At 49.3% G+C, this 16,571-nt stretch overlaps 7 protein-coding genes across 7 annotated transcripts; 4 read left to right on the forward strand and 3 right to left on the reverse strand.

Annotated features, from left to right (window-relative positions):
* Positions 1-195: 195 nt before the first annotated feature.
* On the forward strand, positions 196-3,990 carry TRIVIDRAFT_179842 (uncharacterized protein; the record flags this gene model as incomplete). The annotated part of the gene is made up of 6 exons (XM_014101264.1): positions 196-400; positions 470-610; positions 679-1,160; positions 1,217-1,536; positions 1,645-3,630; positions 3,711-3,990. The coding sequence occupies 6 exons, from the start codon at positions 369-371 to the stop codon at positions 3,795-3,797; spliced, it is 3,048 nt and encodes a 1,015-aa protein (XP_013956739.1).
* A 110-nt stretch (positions 3,991-4,100) lies between these two features.
* TRIVIDRAFT_54100 (uncharacterized protein) lies at positions 4,101-6,676 on the reverse strand (the record flags this gene model as incomplete). The annotated part of the gene is made up of 4 exons (XM_014101265.1): positions 4,101-4,356; positions 4,420-5,691; positions 5,753-5,846; positions 5,920-6,676. The coding sequence occupies 4 exons, from the start codon at positions 6,674-6,676 to the stop codon at positions 4,101-4,103; spliced, it is 2,379 nt and encodes a 792-aa protein (XP_013956740.1).
* A 703-nt stretch (positions 6,677-7,379) lies between these two features.
* TRIVIDRAFT_110576 (uncharacterized protein) lies at positions 7,380-8,353 on the reverse strand (the record flags this gene model as incomplete). The annotated part of the gene is made up of 5 exons (XM_014101266.1): positions 7,380-7,640; positions 7,732-7,739; positions 7,795-7,954; positions 8,080-8,104; positions 8,167-8,353. 5 exons carry the CDS (start codon positions 8,312-8,314, stop codon positions 7,595-7,597), a joined length of 387 nt encoding a protein of 128 aa, XP_013956741.1.
* Positions 8,354-8,941: 588 nt separating this feature from the next.
* Positions 8,942-11,356, forward strand: TRIVIDRAFT_28020 (DNA lyase; the record flags this gene model as incomplete). The annotated part of the gene is made up of 6 exons (XM_014101267.1): positions 8,942-8,992; positions 9,047-9,179; positions 9,250-10,442; positions 10,491-10,762; positions 10,817-10,941; positions 11,238-11,356. Coding segments are annotated over 6 exons (1,893 nt in total), but the record flags the coding sequence as incomplete, so codon positions are not given.
* A 664-nt stretch (positions 11,357-12,020) lies between these two features.
* TRIVIDRAFT_60622 (MATa1 mating type protein) lies at positions 12,021-13,401 on the reverse strand (the record flags this gene model as incomplete). Its single annotated transcript, XM_014101913.1, has 6 exons — positions 12,021-12,259; positions 12,301-12,425; positions 12,496-12,521; positions 12,583-12,827; positions 12,870-13,174; positions 13,226-13,401. 6 exons carry the CDS (start codon positions 13,399-13,401, stop codon positions 12,021-12,023), a joined length of 1,116 nt encoding a protein of 371 aa, XP_013957388.1.
* A 1,399-nt stretch (positions 13,402-14,800) lies between these two features.
* On the forward strand, positions 14,801-15,585 carry TRIVIDRAFT_221797 (uncharacterized protein; the record flags this gene model as incomplete). Its single annotated transcript, XM_014101268.1, has 2 exons — positions 14,801-15,020; positions 15,068-15,585. 2 exons carry the CDS (start codon positions 14,801-14,803, stop codon positions 15,583-15,585), a joined length of 738 nt encoding a protein of 245 aa, XP_013956743.1.
* Positions 15,586-16,052: 467 nt separating this feature from the next.
* On the forward strand, positions 16,053-16,265 carry TRIVIDRAFT_221798 (uncharacterized protein; the record flags this gene model as incomplete). The annotated part of the gene is made up of 2 exons (XM_014101269.1): positions 16,053-16,152; positions 16,204-16,265. 2 exons carry the CDS (start codon positions 16,053-16,055, stop codon positions 16,263-16,265), a joined length of 162 nt encoding a protein of 53 aa, XP_013956744.1.
* Positions 16,266-16,571: the final 306 nt, after the last annotated feature.

A 16,571-nucleotide genomic window follows, 5' to 3' on the forward strand; every position in this document is an offset into this window, starting at 1 on the left:
AAAGCTCTCGGCCTCCTGATATCGATGAAAGACACCGGATTATTTTAACACCGCTTCGCCCAGGTAATTAATGGCCCGCTAAGCCCCACATGGTGACGATGCTCGCCTGTCCGCAGCTTCAATCGCATTCGCCTTCCCATCATTCCGGACTGGCGATAGTTCTGTCTCTTTCTTTGTGTGCTGAGGATTGGGCTGTAATCCTTTTGACCAGGGACTGCCCAGCTGTCCAATAGCAGTGCACGTTCTCATCTCGCCGGCCTCGATTCTTTTGTCTGTTGCGCCTCGAGTGCGCGCCCTTGCGATTCCTCCATCGTGTGCCTCCTATCCAAGCTCCGCCGCCGAGCTTGTTGAGCTGTATTACGCCCATCATGGCCTCCATACGCACGACCGAGCATACAAAGTTCGTCGAGCCTTTTCCTCCACCTGCTTAAGACGACGCCTGCTTATTTGTGTTTGTCAAATCAACTAGAACCGATCAGGAGCTTGCCGTCAGCATCAAGAAGGCTACCAACCCCGATGAAATCTCTCCCAAGCGCAAACATGTGCGAGCATGTATTGTCTATACCTGGGATCACCGATCCTCGCAACCCTTCTGGGCTGCTATGAAGGTGTAGGTTGACTCAAGACTCTTTCGGTTTCCAAGAGCTTGTGCTAACTAGGGTACCTATCTACATGCAGCCAACCCATTCTTGCCGACGAGGTCCAGACATTCAAAGCTCTGATAACCGTCCACAAAGTTTTGCAGGAGGGCCATCCTTCGGCTCTGAAGGAGGCAATGGCCAACCGCGGCTGGATTGATTCCTTGAATCGCGGAATGAGCGGAGAGGGAGTTCGTGGATATGGGCCCTTGATCCGCGAATACGTATACTATCTCCTCGCGAAGCTGTCCTTTCACCATCAACACCCGGAGTTTAACGGCACATTTGAGTATGAAGAGTACCTCAGCCTCAAGGCCATCAATGATCCGAACGAGGGATATGAAACCATCTCCGACCTGATGGTGCTGCAAGACAAGATAGAGCAGTTTCAAAAATTGATCTTTTCGCATTTTAGAAATGTTGGAAACAACGAGTGTCGAATTGCAGCCCTGGTGCCATTGGTTCAGGAGAGCTATGGCATTTACAAGTTCATTACTAGCATGCTGCGCGCCATGCACTCGAGTGAGTAAAGAACACGTACTACTGAGAACGAGCACTGACCTGGACGGACGCAATAGTCACTGGTGACGATGATGCACTGCAGCCCCTCCGTCAAAGATACGACGCTCAGCATTATCGCCTGGTCAAATTCTACTACGAATGCTCTAATCTTCGATATCTGACAAGCCTCATCACAATCCCCAAATTGCCTCAAGATCCGCCCAATCTCCTTGCTACTGATGATGATGCCCCGGCCCTGCCCGCCAGACCAAAGCAAGAAATCGAGCGCCAGCCATCCCCCGCACCAGCTCCTAAGTCAGATGAGCCAGATGAAATATCCGAATTTTGGAAGGGCGAGCTGGATCGTCAAAACCGCGAATACGAGGAGCAACAGCGAGTTCTTGAAGAGCGACAACGGGCTGCTATATTGGCGCAGCAGCAGGCGCAGCAGCAAGCCCAGCGCGAGTTCGAAGAGCAACAACGACGTTTGATGGAACAACAACAGCGTGAACAGGAGGCTCTTCTCGCACAACAAGCGCAGTGGCAAACTCAGGGTCGCCTGGCCGAACTCGAACGAGAGAATCTCAATGCCCGAGCCCAATACGAACGTGACCAGCTGATGCTGCAGCAGTACGACCAGCGTGTCAAGGCGCTTGAGGGCGAGTTGTTGCAAATTCAAAATAGCTATGGACACCAGATGAGTAGCAAGGATGACCAAATCAAAGCGCTACAAGAGCAAGTCAATACTTGGAGGTCCAAATATGAGTCCCTCGCAAAGCTGTACTCTCAGCTTCGGCATGAACACTTGGACCTGCTACAAAGATTCAAGGCGGTACAACTGAAGGCGGCAAGTGCTCAGGAAGCAATCGAAAAGCGCGAAAAGTTGGAGCGCGAGATTAAGACGAAGAATCTTGAGCTAGCCGACATGATCCGAGAGCGCGACCGAGCTCTTCACGATAAGGATCGGGCCAGTGGAAGCAGCAAGGATGAGGTAGAGAAGCTCAAGCGAGAGCTACGCTTGGCACAAGATCGGGCGGACAACCTTGAGCGTAGCAAGGGCAATGAGCTGTCCACGATGCTCTCCAAGTACAACCGTGAGATGAGCGACTTGGAAGAGGCACTGCGAAACAAGTCGCGGGCGTTGGAGGAGGCGCAAAGCAAAATTCGCGAGGGCGATTCCGATCTCGAGCAACTCCTGCGCGACAAAGAAGAAGAGCTTGAGGTGTATAAAGCGGGGATGGACCAGACGCTCATAGAGTTGAACGAGCTGAAACAGAATCAGGGAGAGACGGACCATGCACTGGACGGACAAATCGACGCGCTGATCCTATCAAACTTGGACAAGATCAACGACATTATCGATTCGGTACTACAGGCTGGTGTCTCGCGGGTGGATGACGCTCTCTACGAGTTGGATTCGTCCATGCAAGCAGGCAACCAGAATGCATCGCCGTCATATGTCCTGTCTCAGATTGAGAAGGCGTCTGGGAGTGCAATGGAGTTTGCCACGGCTTTCAACAACTTCATCGCTGACGGGCCCAATAGCACACACTCAGAGCTGATCAAGGCTATCAACGTCTTTTCTGGAGCTGTTGCCGATGTGTGCAGCAATACAAAGGGTGTGGTGCGCTTGGCGACGGATGACAAAAAGACAGACTCACTGATGCAAGGCGCAAGGCAAGCGGCTCAATCTACGGTGCAGTTTTTCAGAGGCCTACAGAGCTTCCGCCTCGAAGGGATGGAGCCACTGCAAAAGACAGACGTCGTCATCAATAGCAACAACGATGTGCAGATGAAACTGCAAAAGCTCAACAAGCTGGTCGAGGGCCTTGCCCCGGGCTTTGGAAAGCTGATGAACAACAAGGGAGACTTGGGAGACCTGGTTGACTCGGAGTTGAGTAAAGCGGCTGACGCCATCGCAGCGGCGGCTGCTCGCCTCGCTAAACTGAAGAACAAGCCTCGTGATGGATACACGACGTACGAGGTCAGAGTGCATGATTCAATCTTGGATGCTGCGACAGCCATCACAACGGCCATTGCGGAGCTCATTCGCGCGGCAACGGCGACACAACAGGAGATTGTTCAAGCCGGACGAGGCTCATCGTCGCGAACGGCCTTTTACAAGAAGAATAACAGGTGGACGGAGGGCCTCATCTCGGCGGCTAAAGCGGTAGCATCGTCAACCAACACGCTCATCGAGACGGCGGACGGAGTGCTGTCTAACCGAAACAGTCCAGAGCAGCTGATTGTGGCATCCAACGATGTCGCAGCGTCGACGGCCCAGTTGGTGGCAGCCAGCCGAGTCAAGGCTGGCTTCATGTCTAAGAGCCAGGATCATCTGGAACAGGCTAGCAAAGCTGTTGGAGCAGCATGCCGATCGCTGGTGCGCCAAGTTCAGGCCATGATTCGTGAGCGAAGCCAGGAGGAGGATCAGGTGGATTACTCCAAACTTGGAGCACACGAGTTCAAGGTTCGCGAGATGGAGCAACAGGTAAGTCGCAACTCTTATTCCCCCCCATAACACTGATGGAAACAAGCTAACCAGAGCGACTCTTTGCCTTGCTTTTACAGGTTGAGATCTTGCAACTGGAAAACGCGCTTGCCTCAGCAAGACACCGTCTTGGCGAAATGCGCAAGATCTCCTACCAGGAGGAATAGAAAGCGGCCCCCTTTTTGTCTGCGAGCTTATTGAACCTTACAACTTTATCCAAGGTAGTCCTGATATCCTGACAGTTGCTTTTACGGGCCAGTCATTTCAGTGATATAACTGTGTATTTCGTCATCTTATTATCCATAGAGGATACGATTTCGTATCAGTGGTTTACTTTTCCAATACTCAAATTGTATTCCCACACTGAGATTATGTACTAGGTAGTGATAAGGTACCTCGAGGTACAGGTTGTAGTTTCCTTTGGCCCCGACTGCTACTAGGTAGGTGGTTGGCCTCTGCTTCTTAGGATGCTATCCGGTTTCTCCCCTATGTAAGCCCAGTGACTCAGCCTTCTTCTTGAGCTCAACATATGCCGAAGCGTAATCCGCAGCTAGGGCCATATCTCCCAACACTTTCATGATTACAGCCTTCTTCGCCATCATCTCACATTGGCTGGTGATATCTTCAATACTGGAATACTCATCAAATGCCCTCTGTACTGCCATTGCCGCTCTATTCAAATACTCATCGCGTCGCTTGATAGCTGCCTTGGACGCCTCACTTTCTCTGGCGTCCTGGTTTCGTCCTGGGGCTTCTCCATCTTCGCTAGCCTTGGCTTCGCTCTCGGACTGGCCCGCCAGCCCCATATTGGCATCAGCAAGGTAAGCGTATAGTTTGGCTGTGAGAGCCGGAGATTCACATTCCAGGCTCCGCGGTAATATGGCGGTGAGAAGCTGTGTGGCAGCTTCGAACTCGCCCATGGATACCAGGATATTGGATATCGCGCCGATTGCGGCCCAGAGCAGAGATATCAGCCGCGCTCGCAGAGACAGGTTTGCCGCCCGGAGGGCAATTGAAAACGCACGCTGAGGCCGCCCACAATGATCTAAGAGCGAAACTTTGATAAGAAGTGCCTTTACGCGTAGGCATATGTCCCTATTCTCATCTTGGAGCTCCGATATCAGCTTGTCTACTTTGTCGGAGGCTGATGACAAGTCTCCACGGCGTGTCAAGTAGTCTATATGCGCGGTGTCGATTACGAATGCTAGGTCAGGTTCGAAATCATCGCCTTTAGATTGGAGAAACTGATCCAATAGCTGCTCCGCACCATCCAGGTTGTTGCGGTGTAAATCTCTTCTGAGCCGTATAATCCCTCTGTACTTATACCAATACTGGCTGGGCTTCCACGAGCGCAACGAGTTTTCGTCGGCCTTGTCGAGGATTTCCATGGCCTCGCCGTATTTCCCTTGCTCTAGAAGCGCAAGTGAAAACCGACTTATCATCTTGAGCTCATCATCGAACATGGAATGGTATGTGTGGCACCGCAAAAAGATCTCACACGAGGCGGCGGCGAGATGACCCAGGCCGAGCCTACCCCAGAGCGACGAGGACAAACCAAGGTGCGCCCCAAACATGCCCTTCATATTTTTCTCCACGATGATCTGTGAACTTCGTACCATGTGCTCAAAAGTGGTTGCAATGCTGTCGCCATTGATAAGACAAAGTTTTGCCTCGCTAAGCAGCACAGAACTCCAGAGTGTCCACATCCCAGCTTCTCTAGCCTTGACTCGGAGGAAGGCCAGTGTTTCCTTCCCCGTGCCGAGCAAGTTGTCCGACTGGAGGTCACGGATGAGATCTGGATGTGCCTGTCCAAAGTGGAATAGCCAATTCAGGGAGAAATTGAGGCAAGTCATATCTCGGTTTTCTCTCGCCGTGGCTACTGTCTCGAGCATCGCCGTCATGGCTTCCTTATAACAGCCAAAATCGGCTTGCAAAACAGCCAAGTTCATCAGCGCGTACTGGTAAAAGAGACGATCACGATGATGCATTGTGTAGTCGAAATACCGGTGCAGAAAGTCGAATGCCGTTGGATAATCTCCGGCTCTCCAAGCGTCAAGGAAGCTGAATCCGGATATCAGCACACCATCCGTCGACGGGAAGTCAGGGCAGTGCGCAGACTTACGTGATATAGTGTGTGAGACTTGGGATCATGAAAGTATCGTTAAGGAGGTCGTGAAACTGGTGCCGAATCTCTAGAGGTATTCTGTTGCCGTACTCTACATACTTGACTGTTAGCGAACACATATGACAATGAGATGAGCGGAATGGTTTCCTTGATGGCAGACTTACTCTGCATCTGCTCAATCTGAAAGTCTAGCAAGTTTTCCACGTCTTCTAGGCTGACAGGCAGAGTTCCAGTGCGATCACCCGCCAGCATGTCCCCATATGCTACTGATGCCAAGCTCGCAACTTTGTCAACGTCCCAGTCCTCCAACTCGCCGCGCAGCAGCACATTGTCGAAGCTGTATCTGCCAAAGTCCGGATTCTTACGTTTCTGGTAGTGAGATGTTGGCTGTCGATAGCGGACAAAGTCCTTCCATAGCTCTGTACAGTCATGGAACTGCAGACGTTGGTATTCAAGGCGGGCTCTGCGGACGAAAGCACCAAGAGGAGAGTTGTGAGATAGCTTGATGCCGGGCTCTGGCTCATCGGGGTCTAATCCTTCTTTCCGAAGCTCTTCCTTTGTCTTGGGCAAGGTCGACGAAAGATGCTCGAAGAATTCTTCAAGCGCATGGAGCGAATCGATTCCCCACAGCTTATTGAGGAACTGGTCCCATAGTCTCTTCCCGGGTAAGCTCATCAAGAATGGGTAACTGCTGAGAAGCTTTTCAAAGTCTTTGATGGAGATGACCAGACTAACGGCGCGCTCAGCCTTTGCCCACCTCATCGCCTGGCTTGTAGAAGGCCCATTTGGATCGTAGCCTGTTAGATGAGATGCAATGAATGACAGGACAGGCACGACTGCATCACCAGGGATCGCCTCTTCAACGTAAAGCTCGACCAGAACGAGAAGGCCAACCTTGGCCGGCGTGAGATACCGCGACATGCTAAATCTTGAGACACCCAATCCAGAGGCAAACACTGGGAATCAAGCGACGGCCAGCCAGTAAAACGGTAATTAAAAAGCCCAGCACGGAGAGCTCAAGGCCTCTCCATATTATAGCTACTAAGGTAGGTAGCCAGCAGCTTAGCGTGTGGGATTTCGCGTGAACGCTGAAGAAGGGAGAGCAAATCAGAGATGGATAGATTAAAAAGCGTCTCTGGCCTATTTTCTTTTCATGGTCATGTTTGGAGAAGTAAAGTATAGGTGCCTGTACCTGTAGGTATCGTAGCTGGACGTGTTGGAAGGAGTGAAGCGCTACTACCTAGTACTGAGGTATCGTGGTGGTCCCAAATGGCTTATGTAACCTGGATCAGATCTTGGGTAGCAGTGCCAGATTCGGGAGGAACGAAGCATTTCGTGCATGATGCGGAATTTTCTCGGAGAATCACGGGCCAGCTCCCTTGGTACCTAGGTTAGTACTTCTTGATATGAAAGCCCAGCTACGAATTCACGTCAAGTTTCTCTGTGGAATTGACTGTCGGACCGTATATATCAAGCATAATTTTGCCTGGGTACTTGTGGCGCTAGCTGTCATTGGGCACTGGACAGTTGAATTCCACATCGTCACTTTTACAATATGTGCTGAAATGGCTTTCTGTATGGAACTCACCTTGATGCCTTCATACCTACCTACACAAAAGGGGAACGTCGAGAAGTGTTGGACGTGTGCGGTACCTAGGGATGTAGGGGAATAATGTACATTGCAAAACACTGCAGTTCAAGCTCAGTCGCCAGAAAATAATCTCTCACTCCTCAGCCACAGTATAATTGATTGAAGCTCCAAGAGAAATATACAGAGCGGTCCCAAAAAGGGTAATCTACAAATACCAGCAGTTTTCCTCCGGGAGCCATTATTCCAGCTTATTTGGTCTTGTCCTTGTTGTGGTAGTTGACATTTTCGTTCCAGCTTTTTTCCAACATGGTTAGCGCACGTTTTCCGTTATGATATTGATCGCAGCAAAGCTTTGCTCTTCATGACGAGCACTAGAAGAACTTACAAGATGGTCTATGGCAATAGTTAGCATGCGAACCATGGAATAAGCGGCGGGACAACGACTCACCTTGTCACCGTCACCCCACTGGTAGTTCTTGGTGCGGATGTTCTGGTAGGGATACTCGGTGCGCTCTGGCAGAGGAGGAAGATGGCTCCAGTGCTCCCAGTGCTCATTCCACAGCCAGTAGGCATTGGCACCAGCGATAGCCAGCGCGGGAACAACGGCGCTTTGACTTTGTCAGCTTTCTTTGTCTTGATCCAAACGCAACCGGCGCATCCCAGAGCTTTTTCCCCTCATCCATCACAAGGCGGCATGGAAATCCGCTCAATCGAGAGCCGGCGGTGAACGTACTAGATGGAAATCTTCTTCCAGAGCTCTAGACACACAGTTAGAAGCTTCCCTCAAGCGCAATTGGAGACCAGGGCCTTGAATTCTCACCAGTGGTGCCCTTGGCGTGTTCCTTGATGTGCTCGCGCTCAGCGATGAACTGGTTCTCGGTGGTGCTGGCAAAGCGGCGCTGCATGGGAGTGCGCAGCTGCGCAGCGAAGCGCGGGGCGTTGCGGGTAACCTGTCGGGCGGCAAACATCGTGGGCGATTCGAATTCGTCGATGCTTGAGTCTATAAAGTGCAGATTGTGAGATCAGGTCATATTCGAATGGAGCTCGGCTAGAGCAGCCCATGGATGCCTCAATCTCCAGGCCACAGTTAATTTAAGTAATCACGTGACCTCGTGACGTATTCGCGCTCAGGTTGTGTAAGCTCGCGATGCGTGGGGCAGCTTCGTCCATCCATCTTCTCTGCGAATTGAGATGCAGTGCCTTGGAGGCGCATGTGAGCCAGTTCGACTGTATCACGCGTGCCAGCTCTTTCGATGTGATTATTTTTGAGCGCCCCTTAGTGGTCAGCTACACACACGGATTCCCTCTCTCAACCGCATTCTCCGGCCTTAGAATCTCCTCAATCAGTTCGGCGCATTGAAGCGGGATGTTCTCGTTGCAGCAAGTCGTGGAAGAGCTGTTAGATTGTGATAGAGTTCTCAACTTGGACGATATTTAGAGATACAATGGGGTTTCGTATTACAACATGGAATGGTAAGGATGTATAATCACCCGTTGACAGCAGCCCATACGCTGACATAGTTTCAAGTCAACGGCATTAGGTTTGTCTCACCCTTCTTCGCAAAGTCTGCGGCGAGTATATAGACTAAAACAATTACAGAAATCCATTCGGGTATCAGCCATGGAGAGAAAAGCGTACTTTTCAGGTCCGTAAGGCGCTCTGGTCAAGGCCGATCCGTTACTGACAGCTCATCCCTTAGGCTATGTTCGATATTCTCGAAGCCGACATTGTCGTGATGCAGGAGACCAAGATTCAGCGAAAAGACTTGACAGATGATATGGTTTTGGTTCCTGGGTGGGACGTATACTTTAGTCTGCCCAGGCACAAGAAAGGTAACTACATTTGACTCAAGACCGTCCCCGTGTCCACAGGAGCAGCAGCAATTAACACGATACACCAAAGGATACTCTGGCGTTGCCATATACACGCGAAATGCCACCTGTGCGCCCATCAGGGCAGAAGAAGGAATCTTGGGTGTGCTCTGCCCCCCTAAATCTTCGACACAGTTCCGGAATCTACCCAAAGACCAACAGATTGGAGGCTACCCAAGACCGGAGCAACTTCCAGGAAATATTGACGAATTGCTATTGGACTCCGAAGGAAGATGTGTTATTCTCGAATTTCCTGCCTTCGTACTCTTGGGTGTTTACAGTCCAGCTAACCGCGATGAGTCAAGGGTGGAATTCCGCATGGAGTTTCTGCAGGCCCTCGATGCTAGGGTGCGAAACTTGGTTGCCGAGGGCAAGCAGGTGGTTTTGGTGGGGGATCTGAACGTGAGTCGCTCCGCGGCCGACTCCACCAACGTTGTCGAGAACCTTCGAAAAGAAGGTCTGAGCATGGAGGAGTGGATGAACTTACCCTCACGCCGCCTCTTCAACCATCTGGTCTACGGAGGCACGGTGCAAGGAGATCGCGATGAAGGACGGGAGCAGCCTGTGCTGTGGGATCTATGCAGAGAATTCCACCCCGCACGAGAGGGTATGAACACATGTTGGGACACAAAACGAAACACACGACCAGCCAACAACGGCAGCCGCATCGACTACGTGCTCTGCAGCCATGGGCTGAGAGACTGGGTCACAGAAGCTAACATTCAGGAGGGCTTAATGGGATCCGATCACTGTCCAGTATTTGCCACACTAGCTGATGTCGTGACGACTGGCAGCGAAAAGGTGCCGTTGTTGAACCTCGTCAACCCACCTGGCATGGTTGACAGAGACGGTCGACGCCTCCGGGAATGGCACCCGAAGGACGTCTTGCCTTTATCAGCCAAGTTGATTCCTGAGTTTGACCGGCGACAGAGCATCCGGGATATGTTCACGAAGAAAGCTGGCGCTAAGCTGTCGAGCCAGTCATCGTCATTGGCGCCTTCCAGCGCTACAGAGTCTACCCCGGAAGGAGACGACTTGGCACGCTTGGAGCAGCCTGGTGCCAACACGAAGACGAGCGTCGCTGATCATAGGCTCGGAATGAGCGGCGCTAGCCACTCCGCAAGTTCACAATCCTTAACTGGGTTGAGACCAGAGGCGCCATCCACAAAACGTGCTGCGGGGTCCATCGATCGCTCTCGTCCACCCTCTCCGAAGCGAAACAAAGTGGTTGACACTGGCACTCACGCTAATCTGGGCGCCGCGGAAAGGAAGAATGCCAGAAGCTCTCGCGCTGGCACAAAAGGGCAAAAGACTCTACAGGGCTTTTTTCAGCCCTCATCTACTAACCGGGTGGTAGGGAGAAGAGACAGCGACACCACCACGAGTGCCAACGCCAACGCCAGCGCCCCATTTTCTTGCAAGCAAACAACAACGCAACCCTCTGAGCCCCCGTTGTCACACCAGGCCCAGCTAGCTTCCCCTGTTGACAATCTGCCGCTAGAGAGAAGCGGTGGTGATTGGATAGAGGGCTTGCCGGATTCAGTGTTTCCGGCGAAGCCAGCTCTTGAAGGCCCCACCCATTCTGTGGAAGCTGACAGGGTATTTGATCCGATTCAAGCAAAGGAATCCTGGTCGAAACTTCTCGGAAAACGGATGCTTCCCCGATGTGAGCATAATGAACCCTGCATCAGCCTCACCACTAAGAGGCCAGGAGTGAACTGTGGTATGTTCAGTTCTTTTGTTTTTTTCCTTTTCTCTTCACTTTCCTTGTTTTCTGCCCCCTATATCCTCCATTCTCTTGCGAGTGGCTCTAGCATTGGCGAGCTATTTTTATGCTTTCTGCTTTTGCTCCCTTTATTTGTTGGCTCTGTTTGCTCTCCACACACCTCTACCTTAGCAAAGGTTGTTGGTTGCTAGATCCAATGATGGAGACACGCCCTCTCCCTTCTCGTTTGTGTGGACACAATCATATCTACCACGTGCGCAGACAAGCCGGTGGCTGACGCTTGCTACATACAGGACGGTCATTCTACATTTGTGCCCGACCACTAGGCCCCTCTGGCGAAAAAGAACGCGGCTCTGAGTGGCGGTGCGGTACTTTCATTTGGAGTAGCGACTGGAACGGATCGCCATCGTAGCAGAGCGTCCGCGGTATTTTCATTCGATAGCATAGTGCCACTCTATCTGTTTTGTAGGCATTAAACTCATAATCATGGTGCCCCGAAATACCGATGAGCAGCCGTCAAACCTCTCGGCGATATTCTATAAGCTACTTGGTGGTGTTTATATGAAGATAATAGAAGTAATACCTACGCGCGCCAAGGAAGTTTCTGGGAATGGTTGACTCTTCTCGTCATTGGTTCCACAAGCCTTTTACTTACTCTAATACGATTCATGGAGGCCAAGAATAATTTATGATGCCCTGTAACACGCCCAAATGCCATGTTACAAGGGCATAGGCAATGGCCAGAAACATCCGTGGCGCGCGATGGTAGATGCAGTATCTCCATATAGACGTAGTATCTCCATATAGACGTAGTATCTCTAGTATCTCTATATAGACGTAGTACCTCCATGGAGATGTAGCATCTCCAAAGTGACGCAGTACATGTAGAATGCTATGTTTTGGGACATTGTTGTACGTGTTCCTGTTTAATCGAGATGAAAAGAACCATATATTGAGACTGTCACTCCGCTCACTACTTCTAGCCCTACATGGCAAAGCGACGAGAATGAGTCCAATTAGAGTCAGAGCCAGAACTACCAGATATTATAGGTAAGCAGACATGAAACTTTGGCTGGTCAATCTGTCTCTAGCACAGCAGCGGCCACAGTTTGCCTTCCTTTCCTTTTCTTTGCTTGAGGCTTCCTAACTCTGTACTTGTAATCTGGGTAATTCTGTTTATGATTGCGTTTTTCTTGTTCAGCCAGATCATGCCAAAACTTTTTCTCATGGGGTGGCTCGCTTTTCCATTTCGTGGAGATGAGAGTTGCTTCATATAGGTATCGATACATTAGTGCATGTACTGAGGAGCTGCCTACTAGGTAGGTATAGTAGTTTGGATATGAAAGGTACACTTACAAAGCTCTGATGCAGTGATTCCTAGATAACATTTGGTAAATTCTCCCGAAAGAAACTGGCGGTACAAGATCCAGCTGTTGCGAGGACGTGGGATGCGATTTGCTTCGCGGCCATTATCGCCTAACCTGGGTTCGGATTTATCTGGAACTCGTCAGACAAATTCCGCTTCGTGAGACAATATCATTGTATGCTTACCGCAGAGGAAATAGAATACACCATAGCTGAAGGCATTCATGTAGAATCTTCTCAGGATTCAACCGTGAAAATTTAGACCAAGCCCACGGAGTTGTCTTCAGCCGTTTCATTGTCAGGGGCAGCAAGATTAGCCTCAACCAAGAGAGCGTGCGCTTGTTGGCTACGGCGAGTACGGCGGCGTTTCTCAGACGACTTCCGAGGCTTGTACTGATAATCTGGGTGCTTTTCCAGTAAGGCGAGTTTGATTTCTTCTGACATCTCCTTATATTTTTGCCGCACTTCTCTCGATTCTTGGTTCCAAGCTCGTCCTAAAATTTGGGCTGCAATGGGGACTAGATTAGCAAATAATCATGTTAACAGGGAGAAAAACTTACAGATTTCGTTATTGGTAATACCAGGATTGGCAGCTTTAACTATATTGTGACGGTCTTTGCGGTACAAAATGTACGCATTCGGAGGACGTGGGATCTTAGTTGGTTTGGATGGAACTGTAGGCTGGCAAACTGCAGCGGTTTCAAAGCGAGTATTCAAGCCATCATCCATCGTCCAGATTGGCTCAAGGCCATCAGCAGAATGAAGCACGCCGCCAGTGGCAATAAAATAACGCGGTGCACCGAGATAATGCCGGTCTTCTCTATTGCCATCACGGCAATACATCGCAGATTCCCGCGTATGCTCCCTGCAACAATGTTAATTCTGCTGAAATTATTGATGTGACCACTGAACCCACATGAATTTCCTGGCAATATAGCGCCTCCCATAAGTATCTAGCATACGATACATAGAGTCATCGATGAGAAGGACCTGGAGAAAGGGATTTATCTGGTCCTTGAGTCGATCCCAGATAGCGGCTAGATAAATTGCAACTTCATTGCTTGGCGGAGGTATTTGCTGCGAGATATCCATATCGAATTAAAGATGGCGGATTTAGAATGAATACTTGCAGGCAATGATGGGACGTTGTTAGGTGATCTCTAAGTTCGAAATGTGGTCGCAGAATTATCGTGGGAAAAAAAAGTGTAGTCGGGGCTTGAGAGTTGAGAATTTTGATGTGGAAATTGAGAAATACTAAAGAAATAAAATATTTCTAGAGCTTTGTACCACGAAGAATTAAAAAGCTACAGGTGATAGTGAGCTGCAAGTGAACACGGAATCTGCATGGTAGTTCACTTATTGGTCTCTATTGAGAGCTGCCAGGTGAGTTAATCTGAATATGTACCCACCCAGCCCCCCTTTATTTAGCGCTAGGTCAGTGCATCACCCATTTCTCTGTTCACCCCCCCTCCGGTGCCGTTCTCCAAGTTCTGTGGCCAAATGAATTGGCTTTTTCTCAACCAACAACATGCTAACAAACAAAGGTGTTGGAGCTAAATTTCAGCGGACCCACTTATCGTTTGTCTCCAAAATTGTTATTACTCGTACCCTACCGTAGACTTATACTCCTGCCACACATGGTGTTTGGAGGAGTTCTTGCTGAGGTGTGTGCCCATACTCTAGAAATTGTGAAAGCGGCAGTCGACCATGGGAAACAGGAGTAGATATATCCAACTATATGGGAGAATGGAGAAAGTACACCGTTGTCGTTGTTTTCTTCTTCTTTTTTCTTCATTGTACTGGACATATGAAATAACTATAATTATCAGAGAACGGCATGCAATTGTGAATATTTCCCAGCAAGAAATATTACCGTGGGATGAAAACTCAAAGAAAAAAAAAAAAAAAAAAAAAAAGGCCCGGGGGGACGGGGGTTCGTTTTCTTTTTTTCTTGCGTTGGACTCTTGGTATTACTTCCAAAATCTGTAGAGAGTGCAATACGGAACATTTGTATGTGGCCTCGCGAGAAGAAAAACCTCTCTGCGCAATTTGTACAATAATTGACCTGAAATTCTGGGAGAACTTAATGGCGAATCCGGCAAAGAGCCAACACAAACAACGGCCATGTTTAGCGGATATCGGTATACGTATATAAACGGTGGCGTGGGTCATTTACCCCATCCCATGAAAGGCTTCACCTTATTTGCAGTCCCTGAGGTGCCAGTGAGTGAGAAGTGAGGCGAAACCATAGACGTCAGCTTCTACTTCCTTCGATCTTTCACATCTTTTTCACTTCTTCAAACATATTTTAGAAAGGTGACCACCCTTTAAGAGAAAACTTTAGCTGCTCACTCTGCTGCGCTTCTTATACCCCATAAAATCTCAAATTAAACATCCCACCCCAAAGATTTTGCGACTCTATCACGACTTGAAGAGCTGCTTTTTCGCAATTAGCATTACCAAGAACCATACCAACTCGATTGACACCGTCATGAGCTCTCCAAAAATACCACCTATTTCCGCACTGACTGCGTTGGAGCCACGACCCGGTGGCCAGTGGACAATTAATCGACAAGAAGGTGATGCCACCTCTCTCTCATATGTGATGGATAACGGCTCTGAGGCCATCACATACACTCTACACCAGTGTCAGACCGAGGAGGATATTCGTAAACATTGTGCCTCTTTTGTCTACGAGTATACTGATGACGGTATGGTTTCTCTTCAAAACTTGGAATTAAATCTGACAGATTTTCAGTCTCTGAGAGCGAATATTACCACCAAAGCGTTCCCGAAGTTCCTACAGAGTTCGGAGATTCTCAGGAAGCCGCATCACTACTCTATCATTCGCAAGAAGAGGGCGTAATGCGACAATTCCCAACGGGCATCCAGCAACCACTCCAAGAACATCTTCTTTTTAGCACCGAAGCTGCCATTATTTCGCCGCCTGAATCACAAGCTCAAGCCAGCATTCGATTTGGAGAAGCGACACTAGCTCCTCAATCGAACTTCTACCAACATGGCCAAACATATCCTATGTCCACCAGCCAACATCTTTCACAAGAAAGTTTCGCTCCCGGAACTTCTGAGTGGCCGCTGAACAATGAAATGTTCCCCTCTGCTGTCGACAATACTCCCATTTCCATACCGAACACTGAACTCGGATTAACACAAGACACTACTTTGTTTTTAGGTGGATGGCAGCAGAACTGGGCCCATGTGAACCCCAACCCTACTCAAAACTCTGACGGAGAGTGGGATGCCTTTTTCTCGTAGCATTAATGCGATTTATTTATTTGTTTATTTGTTTACTTTTATTATTCTTCTTCTTCTTCTTTGGTCACTTTATATCAGCCGTGAAGGCCAAATCAAGCTTTTAAGCATTAGTTCACTATTCTCGAGTACAGTCAAATGGTAATCACGAAATAAATGAATGTCAGCAGCAGTGACATCGTGACCAACGCGCCAAGTTCTTTCCTTCTATATCGTTTCAACCCCAAAAGATCTAAAACTTCATGAAAGTTTAAGAGAAAAAAGTAAGCACACTTTGAGTCGCGAGGGAACTTCTAGATACGGCTTGTGGAGGGGAGATGGTATCAGTCCTCGGAGCTGCGTCCCATTTAGTCGACGATCTCAATACAGTAAACCATCTTCCGGTGCAATTCGTTTACCCAGACCCGCGACAGCTTTACAACTACGGACGCTCTACCACCACACAGCAATATTAGACCGAGGTGCCCCAGATGGGATATTTCACGACAACTGAGAGCAATGCGTTCGACGTCGACAATCCTTGGGACATTGATAAGATGCTGGGCTACCAAGAGAATGAAGGCGAGAGAGGTACGTTCCCTCAGACATCTAATGACCCGATATCTTGCTAACTCCCAGAAGCTGCTGGCTTGCCCCCCAACAATCAATACAACCCACACGATGAATTTTACTACACCTTTTAGATTGGCATGCTCAATCGTATGATGATCGGCGCTCGCATTTCATTACGTTAGGTGCTTGGGGGATGGGACAATATCCATGTTTACTTGGCATCACGATCACAAGCTTGTACTATAGTTTTGGGGAAACCAGGAAGCTGGAATCGCTGGGGAATAGCCAGCAGGGACACCATAAGCAAAAGGGTGGCATAACAGGCTGTAGGCCTGGTTTCGATACGAGATTACCTGCAATGATACCCAATATAATCCAAACCCGCTTGACATGAGTGTCATATGCTTAAATGTAGACATATGTGATGCCTACGAAAT

This window comes from Trichoderma virens, assembly GCF_000170995.1.
Source record: "Trichoderma virens Gv29-8 chromosome Unknown TRIVIscaffold_6, whole genome shotgun sequence".
NCBI lineage: Eukaryota > Fungi > Ascomycota > Sordariomycetes > Hypocreales > Hypocreaceae > Trichoderma > Trichoderma virens.